Raw genomic sequence first — 16,141 nt, forward strand, 5'->3', positions numbered from 1 at the left:
GGCTGAAAAATCAAAACAAACCCATCAGAGAGATAGCAAAAACATTAGGTGTGGCCAAATCAACTGTTTGGAACATTCTTAAAAAGAAAGAATGCACCGGAGAGCTCAGCAACACCAAAAGACCCGGAAGACCACGGAAAACAACTGACAAAAGAATTATTTCCCTGGTGAAAAAAAACCCCTTCACAACAGTTGGCCAAATCAAGAACACTCTCCAGGAGGTAGATGTATATGTGTCAAAGTCAACAATCAAGAGAAGACTTCACAAGAGTGAATATAGAGCGTTCACCACAAGATGCAAACCATTGGTGAGCCACAAAAACAGGAAGACCAGATTAGAGTTTGCCAAACAACATCTAAAAAATCCATTACAGTTCTGGAACAACATCCTATTGACAGATGAGACAAAGATCAACTTGTACCAGAGTGATGGGAAGAGAAGAGTATGGAGAAGGAAAGGAACTGCTCATGATCCAAAACATACCACCTCATTAGTGAAGCATGGTGGTGGAAGTGTCATGGCATGAGCATGTATGGCTGCCAAGGGAACTGGTTCCCCTGTATTTATTAATGATGTGACTGCTGACAAAAGCAGCAGAATGAATTCTGAAGTGTTTCGGGCAATATTATATGCTCATATTCAATCAAATGCTTCAGAACTCATTGGACAGCGCTTCACAGTGCAGATGGACAATGACCCGAAGCATACTGCAAAAGCAACCAAAGAGTTTTTTAAGGCTAAAAAGTGGAATGTTATGCAATGGCCAAGTCAATCCCCTGACCTGAATCCGATTGAGCATGCATTTCACTTGATGAAGACAAAACTGAAGGGAAAATGCCCCAAGAACAAGCAGGAACGGAAGACATTTGCAGTAGAGGCCTGGCAGAGCATCACCAGGGATGAAACCCAACGTCTGGTGATGTCTATGCTCTCCAGACTTCAGGCTGTAATTGCCTGCAAAGGATTTGCAACAAAGTATTAAAAAGTGAAAGTTAGATTTAGGATTGTTTAGTTTGTCCCATTACTTTTGGCCCCTTAAAAAGTGGGAGGCACATATAGAAACTGTTGTAATTCCTACACCGTTCACCTGATTTGGATGTAATTACCCTCAAATTAAATCTGAAAGTCTGCAGTTAAATCACACCTTGTTTGTTTCATTTCAAAGCCATTGTTGTGGTGAATAGAGGACAAAATATGAAAATTCTGTCAATGTCCCAATATTTATGGACCTGACTGTGTGTGTGTATATGTATATATATATATATATATATATATATATATATATATATATATATATATATATATATATATATATATATTAAAGTTCCCGGTTCTGGGGTCTGTCATTTTGTTCGAGCTAAGCTCTTGAACCACTGGAAGGATTTTTTTGGGGGTATTAACTATTCTATACAGCATTGGTCGAGGATGGTTTAGGTGTATGAACCATTCATCCTTGAGGGAGCAGAGCCGTGACAATTTTACTGAAGCATTAAAAAAAAATCTAGTTTTACACCAAGTTGAAGCACAGTTGCTACCCACAGTGCTGAAATAGAAAAGTGATTTCCAGTCAGAGCTAGCAATGTGCCCTGTTGCTTAGCAGCAGCCTAAGTAGGGGAGGGGGTCAAGTACTGGAGCAGGATCACATCTGAGGCAGAGGGCCTGATTCAGATTTGGGAATAGAGTAAGAAAGAGCAAGTAACTGTGCATTTTGGTAAATCCATGCTGCACTGCAGGTGGGGCAGATTTAAAATGTGCAGAGAGAATTGAGGATGCTTTGAAAAATACCATGTGGTATGAGCAACAGCGACTTTTGGGGGATATTCCTTTCAGTACAAACCTGTAGTCGCTACTCTGATTTTACCCTCCCATTTAATTTAAGGGAACTCTGGAGGTTGGGTCTTGTTCGGTTCCCCCAGCTCGCTCCGCTTGTTTTCATAAGTTTTGACTGTATGTGGGTAACAACTTTGTTACTGTCATAATAAATGCTTTTATATGGTCACTTACTGCATTATCTCATTCTTTATGATGCTCTGTACTTGACTCACTATGGCCATAGATGGGTGGTCACTATTGATGACATGTATTTCTAAGCCATTGCTTTTTTTTTTGTTATGAGATAATTATATGTTTGGATACCTAATTACTGCCATGCAACTGTATTATTTGTATTGCGTATTGAATTGTGTATTGTTGATGCTTATACTTGCTTTACACGGGATGCAATCATGAGACCGGCGGCCGCAATCCCGACAATGTAATGCCAGCAAGGGATCCAACATAGGCGTCGAAATACCGACGCCGGGACCCCGACAAGACACCAGACCGACTTTCCAATGCCAAGTATCCACATAGCCGGGGATGGGGGGGGATTAGGTTTAGGAACTCGCAACCCTCTGGGAGTGTTAGGCACCCCTGGAGGGAGATTAGGGTTAGGCACTAGGGGGGTGAAAGTTAGGGTTAGGCACCCCCAAAGGAGTGTTGGGGGGGGGGGGGAAGAGGGGAGGGTTAGGTACTTTACTTACCCCCGTCGGGATCTGCGCTGTTCGGCCTGCCGGCGTCGGGATTACGACCGACGTGCTCTTGTCCGGCGGTCATTCATACCGATTCCCTTTACACAATAAAATTTGAAAAAAATAAGTAAAATGTGCAGAAAAATTTAGATTTGGGAGGGGTGTGTCCAAAGTGGAGTCTTAATTCCAGTTTAAAAAAAAGCTGTCCAGCATTTGTAGGCTACATGCAAAATCAGCCAGTATTTACCCCAAATGCAAAAAAAATATGTATTTGCACACCTTACATTGCAACATGGTTTGTCCAGGTACAGAGTTACTTGCTCTACTTACTCTATATCCAAATCAGGACCAGAAAGTGAGTGACAGCCTTCAAGGAACCCATGAAGATGTCCTGATGCAGTGACAGGAAGGGGCCAGAGGAGGCATAGCTCAACCATCGGATCACCATCAGGATAGTTTAATTTGTCCCATTACTTTTGGCCCCTTAAAAAGTGGGAGGCCCATATAGAAACCATTGTAATTCCTACACCGTTCACCTGATTTGGATGTAATTACCCTCAAATTAAATCTGAAAGTCTGCTAAAGCACATCTTGTTTGTTTTATTTCAAAGCCATTGTGGTGGTGAATAGAGGCCAAAATATGAAAACTCTGTCAATGTCCCAATATTTATGCACCTGACTGTGTGTGTGTATATATTTAAACAAATTTTATCTTCACCACCACTGGATAGATATCCAGCTTGAAACCAGCACACCAAAAAATGCAGCAAAAAGGCACTTTATTTTACATCACGGAATATAAAAGATTACTCATCTGAGCCAGCGCATGCCATAGTGGTAGAACTTGATACCAGCCGTTTTGGTATTTGCTACAAGGGTAGGTTCTGGGTTGCTTTTGACTATATTATCACCTGTATCTGCTATCTTGTATTGTATTTTATATGTGATTTTGTAGTTAGCTAAGGTAATACATAACGTCTAATTGAGAGTTGTTCAGTTGCACATTTTAGCTTACCACGTGGCTAAACCTTAGCCAGCACCTAGAATAGTCGAATACAAAAGAAGGGGGAAGGGATGCGCTAATTCACAATTATCTGATCTGAGTTAATGCAGCTGGGTGTAAATGAGTGCACTACAATTCCTCATAAATTATAATGGATACAAGAAAAAAATATGAGATATGGTAAGAACTTACCCTTGTTATCTCTATTTCTATGAAGTCCATAGGGTTCCACAGGATACCTTGGGGTATAGGCGATGGCGGCAGACATCCAGGCACCACAGAGTTAAATTTTCAGCCTCCCAGGATGCACTGGGGTCCCTCTCCTATACCCTGCCCCCGAGCCTCAGGCCACTCAATTTCGTAACAAGCCATAGGCCGGAGCAGGAGCAAAAAAGAGAGAGAAGAAAGTCTGGAACACACAAGAATCACATTCTCACCAGAAGGAGACGGAGAAACCGGTGACCAGATCAAAGCCCATCTGCAGTACAGGTGCGACAGGGCGGGAGTCCTGTGGAACCCTGTGGACTTCGTAGAAATAGAGATAACAAGGGTAAGTTCTTATCATATCTCATATTTTCTACTGCAGGGTCCATAGGGTATCCACAGGATACCTTGGGGATGTCCCAAAGCAGTATCCTTTAAGGGTGGGGACGCTCCTGTGCTGTAAGGAGAATCCGCCGCCCGAAGGAAGCATCCTGAGAGGCGAAGGTATCAAAAACATAATACCTTACAAAAATATGGACAGATGACCACGTGGCTGCCAATCACCGCTGAACCGCCACGTCGAGCTGCCCACAAAGGACCCACAGACCTAGTGGAAGAGCTTTAATAGAGGATGGAACAGGAAGACCTGTGAATCCATCCTGCCAAAGTTAGCGCAGTGGCAGGCCAACCCTTTTTATGGAAACCAGAAAGGACAAAACCGAGAGTCTGATTTCTTAAATGGACTGGTACGGTCAACTTAAATTCTTAGAGCCCGTACCACATCCAAAGAGGCCTCACCAGCAGAAAGGACTGGGGAAGTAAAGGCAGGTACTATAATTTCCTCATTGATGTGGAAACTAGACACCACCGTAGGTAAAAAAAACCAGGGCAAGTGCGAAGCACTGCCCTGTTCCTAGGAAAGATGAGAAAGAGGGAGGTCTACATGACAGAGCCCCCCATTCTGAGATCCTACCGGCCAAATCAATGGCCAGAAGGAATACATTCCTAGCCATAAGCCATTTGAAATCCACTGAGCCCAGTGGATCAAATGGCGGTCCTCAGAGAGCCCTAAAGACCACAGCCAAATCCCAAGGAGCCACAGGTGGACCAAAGGGATGCTGAATATAATGTATACCCCTGCACAAAGGTGCGGACATCAGGAAGAGTAGCAATCCTACGATGAAACCAACAGGGCAGAAACCTGCACCTTCAGGTAAGCAAGGCGAAGACCGTTATCTAAGCCCACCTGTAGGAAAGCCAACACTCTGGATATCCGGAATACCCGAGGAGCAGAGCCTGTAGGGCGATACAACTGAAAGAAAGTATGCCATACCTGATGGTAAATTCTTGCAGATAAAATCTTCCGAGCTCTTAGCATGGACATAGGCCCTGTTAACTATAGAGCTGGAAAAACTCCTAGACCTTAAGAGGGCAGTCTCCACCGCCACACCGGCAAGGACAGACAACCCAGGTCTGGGTATCAGCCAGGATCCTGAGATAACAGGTCCGGTCGTAGAGGTAACAGCTTCGGAGTGTTAACTGAAACACTCCAAAGATCTGAGTAATAGTGCCGTCTGGCCCACGCACGAGCTATCAGCATGAGCGCGCCTCCTTCTTGCTATTACTGGATGAAGAAGGGATAAGGGAGGGATGAGGTACACAACTTAGAAGGTCCACTGGACCAACATACGTCTACCATAAGAGTCTCATCTCTGAAAGGCTCCACTTGTTCACCAGAAGATTGAAGACCTCCTGATGAAGAGGACATTTCCCTGAATGCACGTCCTGACGGCTGGGAAAGCCTGCTTTCCATCTGAGGATTCCTGAATGAACACTGCCGATGACGGCAGGGATATAGCCTTCCACCCAAGCCAGAATTCGGGACACCACTGTTAGTGTCGCCCGACTTCGGGAACCACCTAGGTGGTTTACATAAGCCATCATGATGGAGGACCTGTCCTGCATGCTGGAGAACCGTGAATACTGCTCAGAGTTCTCAGATGTTTATGGGAAGCGCAAAAACTACTGGTGTCCACCTGCCCTAGAACAAGTGTGGACCAGTCACTGCTTCCCAGCCACGGATACTGGCGTCCGTTGTCAGAAGGACCCGGTGCGCAATCCCAAAGGGGGTGCCCCTTGTTTAGGTAAGCTTTCCGCAACCACCAGGCCAGAGAGAGACAAACCTCCAGAGAAAGCACTATTGACTTTATCCTATGGGGCAACCCATCCCATCCGCAGAGGATCAATTTTTCTAGAGGTTCAGAGTGACACTGGGTACTCTCCACCATGTCGAACAGCGACACCCTGGAACCCAGGAACAACAATGCCGAGTGAATAGACACTCGGCGACTCTGCAGGCAACTGCGTACCTTTGCCTGTAATGCAGAGATCTTTTCCTCAATCACAAAGATCCACAGATGTTGGGATATGGAGCATCCTCTGTGAAGAATCAGAGAGGACCATTTCCAGTGTATCAGTCAGCCCTAACGTAGCAACACAGATATTTTCCGTTGCAGATGGCACTGAAGTATCTCTGGAGACTCTGGTAACACCAGGAGGTCGCCCGGATTGGGTAAGAAGCGGACCCCCTGCATCTGCAGGTGGGCTGCCATAACTGCCATGACCCTGGTAAAACTGGAAATGCTTATCGACCACTGCAAACCTGAGGAAAAACACTGGTGTTCTAAGAAAATAGGGACATTCAGGTAGTCACCCTGAATATATCCAACGACACCACAATATTCCCAGGCTCCATTGAATGATGGAATGCAGAGTCCCCCTCCTGAACCAAGGAACCCTTAAGAATTTGTTGAAAGATTCGAGGTTGAGGATGTCCAGGTAAGACCCATTGGGTTTCCGTACCAGAAAGAGGATGGAGTAATACCTCGTTCCCCTTTGGGGCAACGGAATAGGTACTATAACTCCTGCCTGGAGCATAGAGTGTAACACCCTCAAAAATTACAGGGCCTTGTCCTGAATTGACAGAAGACCTGTAACGAAAAACCGTCTGGGAGGCTTTTACCGGGAGGAGAGGACATATCTTCAAGGAAATATTTCTCTTACCCCAGTGTCCGTGGAGGTCCGACACCAGCACTGGGCGAACTGAAGAAGCCGGCCTCCAACTCTGGGGTCCCCCGAGAGGAGGCCCGTCCCGTGAGGCTGAAGGCTTATAGTGCAACTTGGGAGTAGGACGTCTTGTAACCCAAGCCTGTTCTTATGGTTGAGCAGATTTCCTGGCTACTGACTGTCTTGGAAAGCTATATTTTAGACTTACCCTGGCCTCACGGGGCCAAAAAGACAAAGCCCCAGACCCCGATGGGACTGTAGCCGATGGCAGACACGCAGACGTAGCTGTTGCCTGCGGGGCCACAATTGTGTCCAGATGAGGGCCAAACAGGACCTGTCCCGTAAAAGGCAAAGCATTCCAAATGGAATCTGCATCCGCTTTCCAAGAGCGCAACCACAGGGAGCGGCGAGCCGCTACTGCTGCCGAGGAGATTCTGGAAAAGAGTAGGCTATATGTAAGACTGTCACATTATGAACGTGGCTAAGTCTCTGAGAATTTGCCACTATCCACCTGCTCTGCTGGAGAGTCAGTGTGCAGAGATCCAGTTACCTACCCAGCGCTCCATGGCTCTGGCCCCCCAGCACACGGCCATAGCCGGCCTGGAAGCCCCTCCAGCAAGGGAATAATTGGATTTTAGATATATTTGCACCTTGCAATGTGTAACCTCCTTCAAGGAGGACCTGGAGGGCATGGGCAACGTAACACTCCTCACTAGGCGTGTAACATGAGAATCTACCCGTAAAGGTAACTCCCATTCGGAAAAATAAATATCCGTAAAGGGGTATGCAAAAGGTCAAACGTTTTTGAAGCTGGAACCGCTTACCCGGATTTTCCACACCTCCTCTAAATGATCCACCTGACCAGATAGAGGAATTACAGTGGCAACACCCTTATCCTTAAAGAAGGCATATTTGGATTTAGCCACGGGGGATATGTAATAACCAAAGCCGCACGGACTGCCCGTATAAGGCCAGGTATATAGACTTTAGACCCAGACTACGCCTCCTTTGCACTAAGGGCTCGTGTCTGAAAAAGTCAATATTGTCACCGTCATCAGACGTCATGTTCTTACCCGTCTGAGACCCAAAAGGCCGTTTAGAAGGCCGAAATGGTGACTCCCCCTGTAAAACGTCCATCAGGTGTTATACCATTTGGACAATAAATTCACCCACACAGGCTCCTGCGAGACCTGGGGGGGCGAAAAACAGGATACACTGGGGTACCATCAACTGCCCAGGGACCCCTGCATGTGATGAGACCACCACTCGCTGCGATAACCCCTATGGGGAAACGCAGGGGGCGTTGCCCACAAGGGCTGTAAGCATCTTAGCCAGCCGAGGGTGGTCCCCTTTTTGTGCAGGCACAGTGACAGAAATGGGGCGTGATATATAATACAACATGCCCTCCATAAACCCTCAGCGTCTACATATCCCTCCGCTAACTGCAGCTGGAAGAGGATATCCTCGTTCACTTTCAGACATGAGGATTGTGAACGGAGCGTATGTGACCTCCCACACAGAAAAAACACGTTTACTGTGAGGTAATAAACACCCTGCAACACCGCACCGCAAGGGCTGTAGCAGAAGAACAGGGATAGGAAAAAGGCTGACAGTCAGAAATGAAAGTACAGGCAAACAGCGCTAGCATTTAAGTCACATACAATGCACAGATAACATCCTGCATTACAAGCACTGCGATCAACTACACAGACCAGAGGAAACTGCGATCAACTACACAGACCAGAGGAAACAGTGCTGCATACACTGACCTTAATTGAAGGAGAGGTATGCGGGGGACCCGGACCGCAATGGCACCTGTAACAGCTTCCAGCAGCTTTTGTCATTCCCAGCACATGTAGTGAGAAAATGGCCACCGAGGAGCAGAGAGGAGGCGGGCCCGGGGGAGGAGCACTGACACAGCCCGCTCAGACCGCTGTGGAATGGCACTGTGCAGCGGGGGAGACGCCGGCTGTGAGACAGGGAAGGTGTTCTCCCCTGGCCTGCTATTAACCCCTGGGACGCCGCGCTGTACCGCACATGCTGCGGTCCGCTGTCCCTGGTGGTCTAGTGGAAGGCGCAGGATCAGTACCTGGCCCCACGCGCAGCCGGTCCCCAGGGAGCCCCCTGCCTGGGGACCAAAAAGGACTGTGTTACCGGCGGGTGCCCACCGCGGGACCCCGCCACTTACCTTGTCCCCCGTGCATCTGGCCACAGTCCAGGTAGCCGGGGTCACCGCTAGCTGTGACCCCAGCTACCAACCAGCATCCCCGGATCGGTACCGGCGTTCTGGTACCGGCGGGGTGTAGGAGTGACAGCATGGACGTCAATACTGACTGTCCTATGCTGGAGCACTCTAGTTGTGCAGCCACAGCTGCTAAGAAATCTTCAGGGGCCTTGAAAAGACCCCCCTCTGTACGGTGCGACTGGTCCGGCCAGGCACCGACGAAAACTGAGTGGCCTGAGGCTCGGGGGCGGGGTATAGGAGAGGGACCCCAGTGCATCCTGGGAGGCTGAAAATGTAACTCTGTGGTGCCTGGATGTCTGCCGCCATCGCCTATACCCCAAGATATCCTGTGGATACCCTATGGACCCTGCAGTAGAAAAGAGGACATCCAGCGCATATAACTCCTCAATCAGATTATACAATAGTAATGGTGTGCCCTGCATTTAATAACAGTCCTGTGCTCAGTCTAGAGCGTGAGTATACCTGAATTACAGCAGGACTATACCAGGAAGACGGAGGTAACCACCCACTCCACCTAGGTGTTTCATTACCTTACCTTCTGTCCTTTGGACAAATGCCAGGAACATTCCCACGGCACTGATCCCACTGCAGGGGTACATACTGAATTGCTCTAGACTGAGCACAGGACTGTTATTAAATGCAGGGCAAGTAAAACGCCTCCAGTGTATTACCCTGCACAACACACTGTGTCTTATGTTGTTTTATGTTTACATTAGGGATGTGCAGGCTCGGATAGGTTCGAGTTTGCACGTGGAGTTCGGATTTTTCCCTCCAAAAAAACGGAACTCAGAACGAGGCAAAACGTCATCTTACATGGACGAACATCATCATTCCTGGACTTTTGTCCAGGAATGATGATGTTCGTCCATGTAAGATGACGTTTTGCCTCGTTCTGAGTTCCGTTTTTTTGGAGGGAAAAATCCGAACTCCACGTGCAAACTCGAACCTATCCGAGCCTGCACATCCCTAGTTTACATGTGATGTTCGTTTGTCAGTATATGCCATACCGGTATTAGTATTTTTTTAATCACCCTTCTAGGATATATATCCGATTTAATATTTAATAAAAAGTATTTTTATAGATTATTCCCATCTCAGTGTTTTATTTATATAGATTTCCATACACTGACTCATGGTTATCGTTTACGGTGGTGACTTATTCGTGGTTATCGTTTATTATATAACGTATACCAATTAATCTACATTTACCAATAACCATAAAGTGGTAACTAATATATCTATTTTAATTAACCTATTAACGGACTTGTACGAGTATTACACACCATTACTATTGTATAATCTGATTGAGGAGTTATGTGCGCTGGATGTCCTCTTTTTTCGAGCACCTAGAATAGCTCTGTTGTGGGTGTGCTGCAGTGAGTCCTTTACTTTTAGGTGACTTTTAGCAGAGCAGTGGGCAGCAAGTAAATGCAATATGTATTTCTAAAGGGTACAATTGGTCTGCAGGGGTGGGCATTCAAAAGCTATTTGTAGAGATAACTCTTGCTTGCTACAAAAGCCTGTAGTCCCCTACCACTGACCAGAACAACCAGAAGAAATGCGTGTAAGCTGTATTGCCTCATCCCTAATACTTTTTCTGTAGTCCCCGGGTTTTCATCCCTATTTTTGCATTTCTTATTAAGTTTGCAATCATGGAGCTTGTGGGTAAAGCTGTAGCTTGGGGCATGTAGTTGGGATTCCTGTAGAGCAGAGAATGCAGACAAGGGTGAGAATGTTGGCAACAGCATCCCGACACCTGCGGTCCAGGCGGGTAAGTATGTGGGTTAGGTTTAGAGTTAGGCACTAGAGGGAGGGTTAGTGTTAGGCTGCGGGAAAGATGGGTTAGGGCTAGGGGATTAATGTAGGGGTACTTATCTGCAAATGTCGGGATTCTAACCATCAGGATGCCACTGTCGGTATTCTGACCGCTGTCATCCTGACCGCCGGGATCCTGTACCCAACCTGTAGCTGGGTGGTGCTTCTTTAAATGTTAAGAACTAGTAAGCCACCTTACAGCACTACAATGTAGGGCTCAAACAGATTGCTCATGCTCAAGGGCTGTAGTCAAAATCCCACCTGACTAAATCCCGGCGGACATAATCCCGACATCAAAATCCTGACACCCATAAAACCAACATGGACAGAATACAGACAACCACAATACCGACATGGATAAAATACAGACACATGAACATCCGGGCACAGTTAAAATCCAGACAATCAAAATCCCGACAAAAGGAAAAAAAAATACCTACAGACACTTCCTTATAAACCCATATTCACAGTAATCCAGTGTTTTAGTGGAAGTGGTATTTCCATGCTGAGATTTGTAGTCCCATATTGGTGTCAATTGTGCAACAAAAGAAAAAAAAATGTCCTCATAGCCTCAATTATTGTGAACATGGGTTTATCTGCTAAAATATGGGTTTATGAGGACACCTCTCATTTGTTGCACATCTGGAGTGTAAGTATATTGTCAGGATTTTGATGTGTCAGGATTTTAAATGTTGGGATTTTGTCCTTGCCTGGATTTTGCCATGTCGGGAATTTGTCCATGTAGGTGTAGTGACCTGTCAGTATTTTATCCAAGTTGGTATAGTGACCTGTCAGCATTTTGTCCATGTCTGTATAGTGACATGTCGATATTTTGACCATGTCTGTATAGTGACATGTCGGTATTGATTTTTCAGGATTTTGTCCATTTCTAATTTATGTCCCAGCCTGTATTCTGACATCGGGATGTTGATTGTCAGTATTTAGTCCGTGTCAGCATTTTGGTTGCCGAGATTTAGACCCGGTCGGGATTTTGGTGCCGGTAACTTGCATGCCGGGGTTTTGACCAGCTGGATATCATACCCAACCAAGAGCCGTATACAATTCGAGCGGACCCGCGATACTTTTCCGCCTCCCAGACTTTTCACCTACATCGCGTGTTTTGTAGGCGGAAAAGTATCGCACGCGTGCCCACGTATCCCCGTATTCAATTTGAAAGTACGCGAAAACGGGACCCAGCGAAACTTAAACAAGCGGAAATCAGCCTGACACCCCCCAAAAGATGCTCTGACATGGGGGTTAGCTATGGTACCCCCCGATTTGGCTTGCTGAAGGTATTTGGTGTTTTTAAACGAGCTCAATAGCTGCTAAATAGTGTTTTTGTATAAGTGGTGCAGAATAGTATTCTCAAGGTTTTTTTTGCAGAAAATAACTTATCCCAGCAAATTTGGGCTACTTGAAAATGGGGGCCAGCATATCTTAAAGTTGGTATAGTTAAGTTGAAAAAATTGTGAAAAATCCACCTGGCGCAAGCCCCTGCTATGAAACCCCCCCCCCCCCCAAGTGTAGTTTGCTAGTTTTTACCTTTGGGACACTGTTTAAAAGGCTGCACGGGGGTTCCTGCAATGTTGCACCCCAAAACCCCAATTCTGCACTTTTTTCTGCCTACTATTCATAGGCAAAACTTTTCCGCCTATTACATTGCATTGACTATCCGCCTAGGCGGAAAGTCTTTCAAATTGAATACGGCGATACTTTTCCGCCTGGTGAAATGACATAATCGCCCTCTGCACCCCTTTTTTTTATAGAGGAAATTACTTTTACTGAACAGATCTCTTACTCCTGCTCCAGACCCCTGACAGTGATATTGCGGACTGTGACTGCCGAGATATCACTCTAAATATTGCACCCCAGAATGCCGCAAACGGCACTGCGGGGTGCATGTGCCTAAACTAAAAGTGCAGCAGAGAACAGTTGCAGCAGGGAGGGCTGATGATCAGTCCCCTGCCCACGCTCTGCAATAAGGTGCGGTGCTATGACACATGGGAGGGGTAATAATAGTTGGGGGGGGATTTTTAGCACTGAGGGTGCATAGGGGTTGGATTATGCTGTCCCACATAAAGGTTTTTTGTTTTTTTTCTTTAAAAATAAAGAATTGCATATACAGTGACACATGGGGAGGGTGGGCACTACTACAATGGGAGGTCCATTGACACTGGAGAGGGGGGGCTCTGCCATTGGGATATATTACCAATAGAGGGTGTGAGGTGTGAATGCTGGTGATCTTTTGCCACAGTGGACTATTTCTGATGGGGGTGGGAGGTGATTTTAAAATGGGGGCCTAAGGACATGGGGGCAGGGGACGCTCCCTAGGTAAATTTATTTTTAAATATTAAACATTCTAAATGTTATTATATTTAAAAAACAAAACAAAAAGACAAATGACAATTTCTGACTGGTTAAGTGGTCAAACACAAAGTACACTGGCGGGGGTCCTCTTTTTAGAACTACTGGGATGGTGAATGCCACTTGCATACGGGGGGGGGCTTTTAGTAAAGGAACATGTGGAGACAAATTAACAGGATATCTAATTGAATATGTATATTGAATGGAAATAGTTTTAGTTATTTATAGGTATGTTTTAATGTACAGTTTCTAAATAATGAAGAGATAATTATATGCACTTTCAACAACTAGAAACAGTTCATGCATCTGCAGTAGGCCTACATTAATTATTCACTTCAATTTAATTTTTATTATCATCCTTTATTTATAGGTCTCCACCAAGTGTCCGTAGTATTGTATAGAGAAAAGGTTGAAACAATTGCTTATGGAGAGAGAATGGTTATGGAAAAAAAAAAAAAGAATAGACCGGTTATGGAGAGACGGAATGGGTATGAAATCACGGCTGTCGGGGTGCCGCTGGTAAGAATACAGACAGTGGCATCCCGACAGCCAGAATCCCGACACCCATAGAAACTACTGGTACGTCTCCCCCTAACCCTCACTCCCTGGTGCTTAACTCTATCCTACCCCCCTAGTGCCTAAGCCTTACCTCCCCCTCCACGCACTCTATACCTAACACCCCATCCATCCCCAGTGCCTAAACCTAACCTCCCCCCTAATGCCTAAACCTAACCTCCCCGCACCCTAATCCCAACCCTCCCTCCCTGGTGCCTAACCCTAACCCTCCCCCTAATGCCTAACCTCCCCTTTACACCTCGATACTTACCTTCGGGATACTAGTGCCGGATGCCGACATATCGGGATTTCGGCGCCGGTATTCAGACCATCGGCATCCCTCACGCCAGGATGCCAACTACTTCCTTGGAGAGACACAGGGGACTGGTGATGGAGAAACAGACAGACTAGTAATGGAGAGACAGAGGGATTGAGGCGAGCACTAGTAGGTTTAAAAAAAAAAAAAAAAGGCACGGGCCTAAATTAATCTCTCATTAATGTAGTTTTAGGCAACATGGGACATGGATGAATGGCATTAACGTGTAATTTGTACATACCAAATGACAATGCATGTGTTACAGGCAATTGCACAGTTTTCAAATCTTCGTTTAAGAACTCACACTCCACAGAAAACTAAAAGAAAATTCAAACAAAATTAAATTTAACCAGAATGAAGTCAAAGGGGCATGTTTTCATTTAAGTGCCAAAATGGTATTAGCCAAACTAAAACAGACATTTTATTTCATTGTCTTACTAGATAAGAAAAAGATAAATTTACACCGCCTCATAGCAAATGTTAGTAAATGAGCATCAGTCATCTAAGTATACCTTAATGTTTTCCTTGAAACATATATAAGATTTTGTGCACATTTAGAGAAGAATGTAAATTAAAATTTAAAAGGCTGAGCTGTTAGATCAATAACTGGAAAAAGCAGAGCTGGTAACATCTGGATCTTAGAAAAAGCTAACCTTCCAACCATCCTGACTTTAGCAGGACAGTCCCGAAATACCTGTAAAACTGGCATTTATTTGGGATCTCCCTACTTATTTTGTATCTGTAGCCAACTTTGAATGCTATTTATTACCTACATTGGTACTGTACAGCTGCATCAGCAGGATTTGGTTGTACTGTATATTCAACCAATACAGAATGCTGTACACTGCTTCTTATCAAGGCTGCAATCAGGGAGGGACTGCCGGGACTAGAGACCCAGACCCGGACAAAAAGGGGGCACGGATGGAAGCAGAGTGGAAAAGAGCTGGCTGCATTTTAAAAGTGGCGATGGCCACAAGCCAATTGTAACTTGTGGACAGGAAGCCAATCATGAGCGGCCACAGCGGCGGCTCATCTCTCCCTGCTGGCTGGCAGCTGCTGTTCTGGCACCTCAAGCTGGCGGCTACCGGTCTGCAAACTGCAGCTGGCAGCTGCTGGTCTGCGAGCTCCGATTAACTCGCGACCGGCACCAAAATCGAAATGCCGCTGCCACCCAGCCCCCACTCTCTTTTTGAGTGAGTATGAGCGGCAGTCAGGCATCCGCTAGCCAGCATGGAGAGGCTGGGCCGGGAAAAGAGCAGCCAGAGGGAGAAAGATGAGGAGCAGCAGTGGGGGAGGGAGCAGCGGGGGAGAAACTATCTACAGTCACTGCTGCGTGATGGTGAAGAGAAAGTGCTCAGACAGGAGCAGGAGAGGCTGCGGGGGATCCCACTTCACATCCAGATATTACTGTGGTGGAGACAAACCAGGTACAGAGACTCCTGCTCTCATACCTTCACCCTGCTCTCATATTTTCACCCCGTTCTCACAACCTCACCTCTATGTTATAGAATGACATGTTAACACCCACCCCAAAGCCCAAATTAAAAAAAAAATTTAAACTGGTTTACGTACCCATTGATGCCCCATCTCTGCTGTAGCTCCAACCCCATTATCCACAGCAAAGCTCACCTCTTTCAAACTGCCTATTTTGTCAGTCTCGGGCCTCACAATCTCTGATGGCAGCCCTGCTTCTTATTCATTAGTGCATGCACCGATTACATTATATGCATGCACACAACTACAGTACTATAAGTGGGATGCAAAGCAGCTATTTTATGATAGCCAGGTGACTTGTTGATGTGAAAGACCTTCTAAACATCATTAACAGAAGTGGTTGTGCTAATTTGTGCATGCTGATTTTACGAACATCGAATTAAGAACTGGCTGCAGTTGTGGTACTAACATTACAAGATGATATCTTATGTGAGTGTACTTTGAATACTACTAAATGAAACCAGTGTTTGTGCTTATTTGTGCATGGTTATGCTATTTAACTAACACTGGATCAAGTGCTGGTCACAGCTGTGACCACTGTAAAAGTGACAATAGGTCTAATTATATT

General features: G+C 45.9%; 1 protein-coding gene across 2 annotated transcripts in view; it reads right to left on the reverse strand.

Moving 5' to 3' along the window:
* PGAP1 (post-GPI attachment to proteins inositol deacylase 1) overlaps positions 1-16,141 on the reverse strand; it is a 707,270-nt gene that overhangs the window by 349,681 nt on the left and 341,448 nt on the right. For both annotated transcript variants that reach the window (XM_088456228.1, XM_088456226.1), the window contains exon 14: positions 14,321-14,396. In XM_088456228.1, coding sequence (XP_088312354.1) covers positions 14,321-14,396 — 76 coding nt within the window. The remainder of the gene's footprint in view (positions 1-14,320; positions 14,397-16,141) is intronic.

The sequence above is a fragment of the Taudactylus pleione genome, unplaced genomic scaffold (assembly GCF_031769625.1).
Source record: "Taudactylus pleione unplaced genomic scaffold, aTauple2 ptg000690l, whole genome shotgun sequence".
NCBI classification, from domain to species: Eukaryota; Metazoa; Chordata; class Amphibia; order Anura; family Myobatrachidae; genus Taudactylus; species Taudactylus pleione.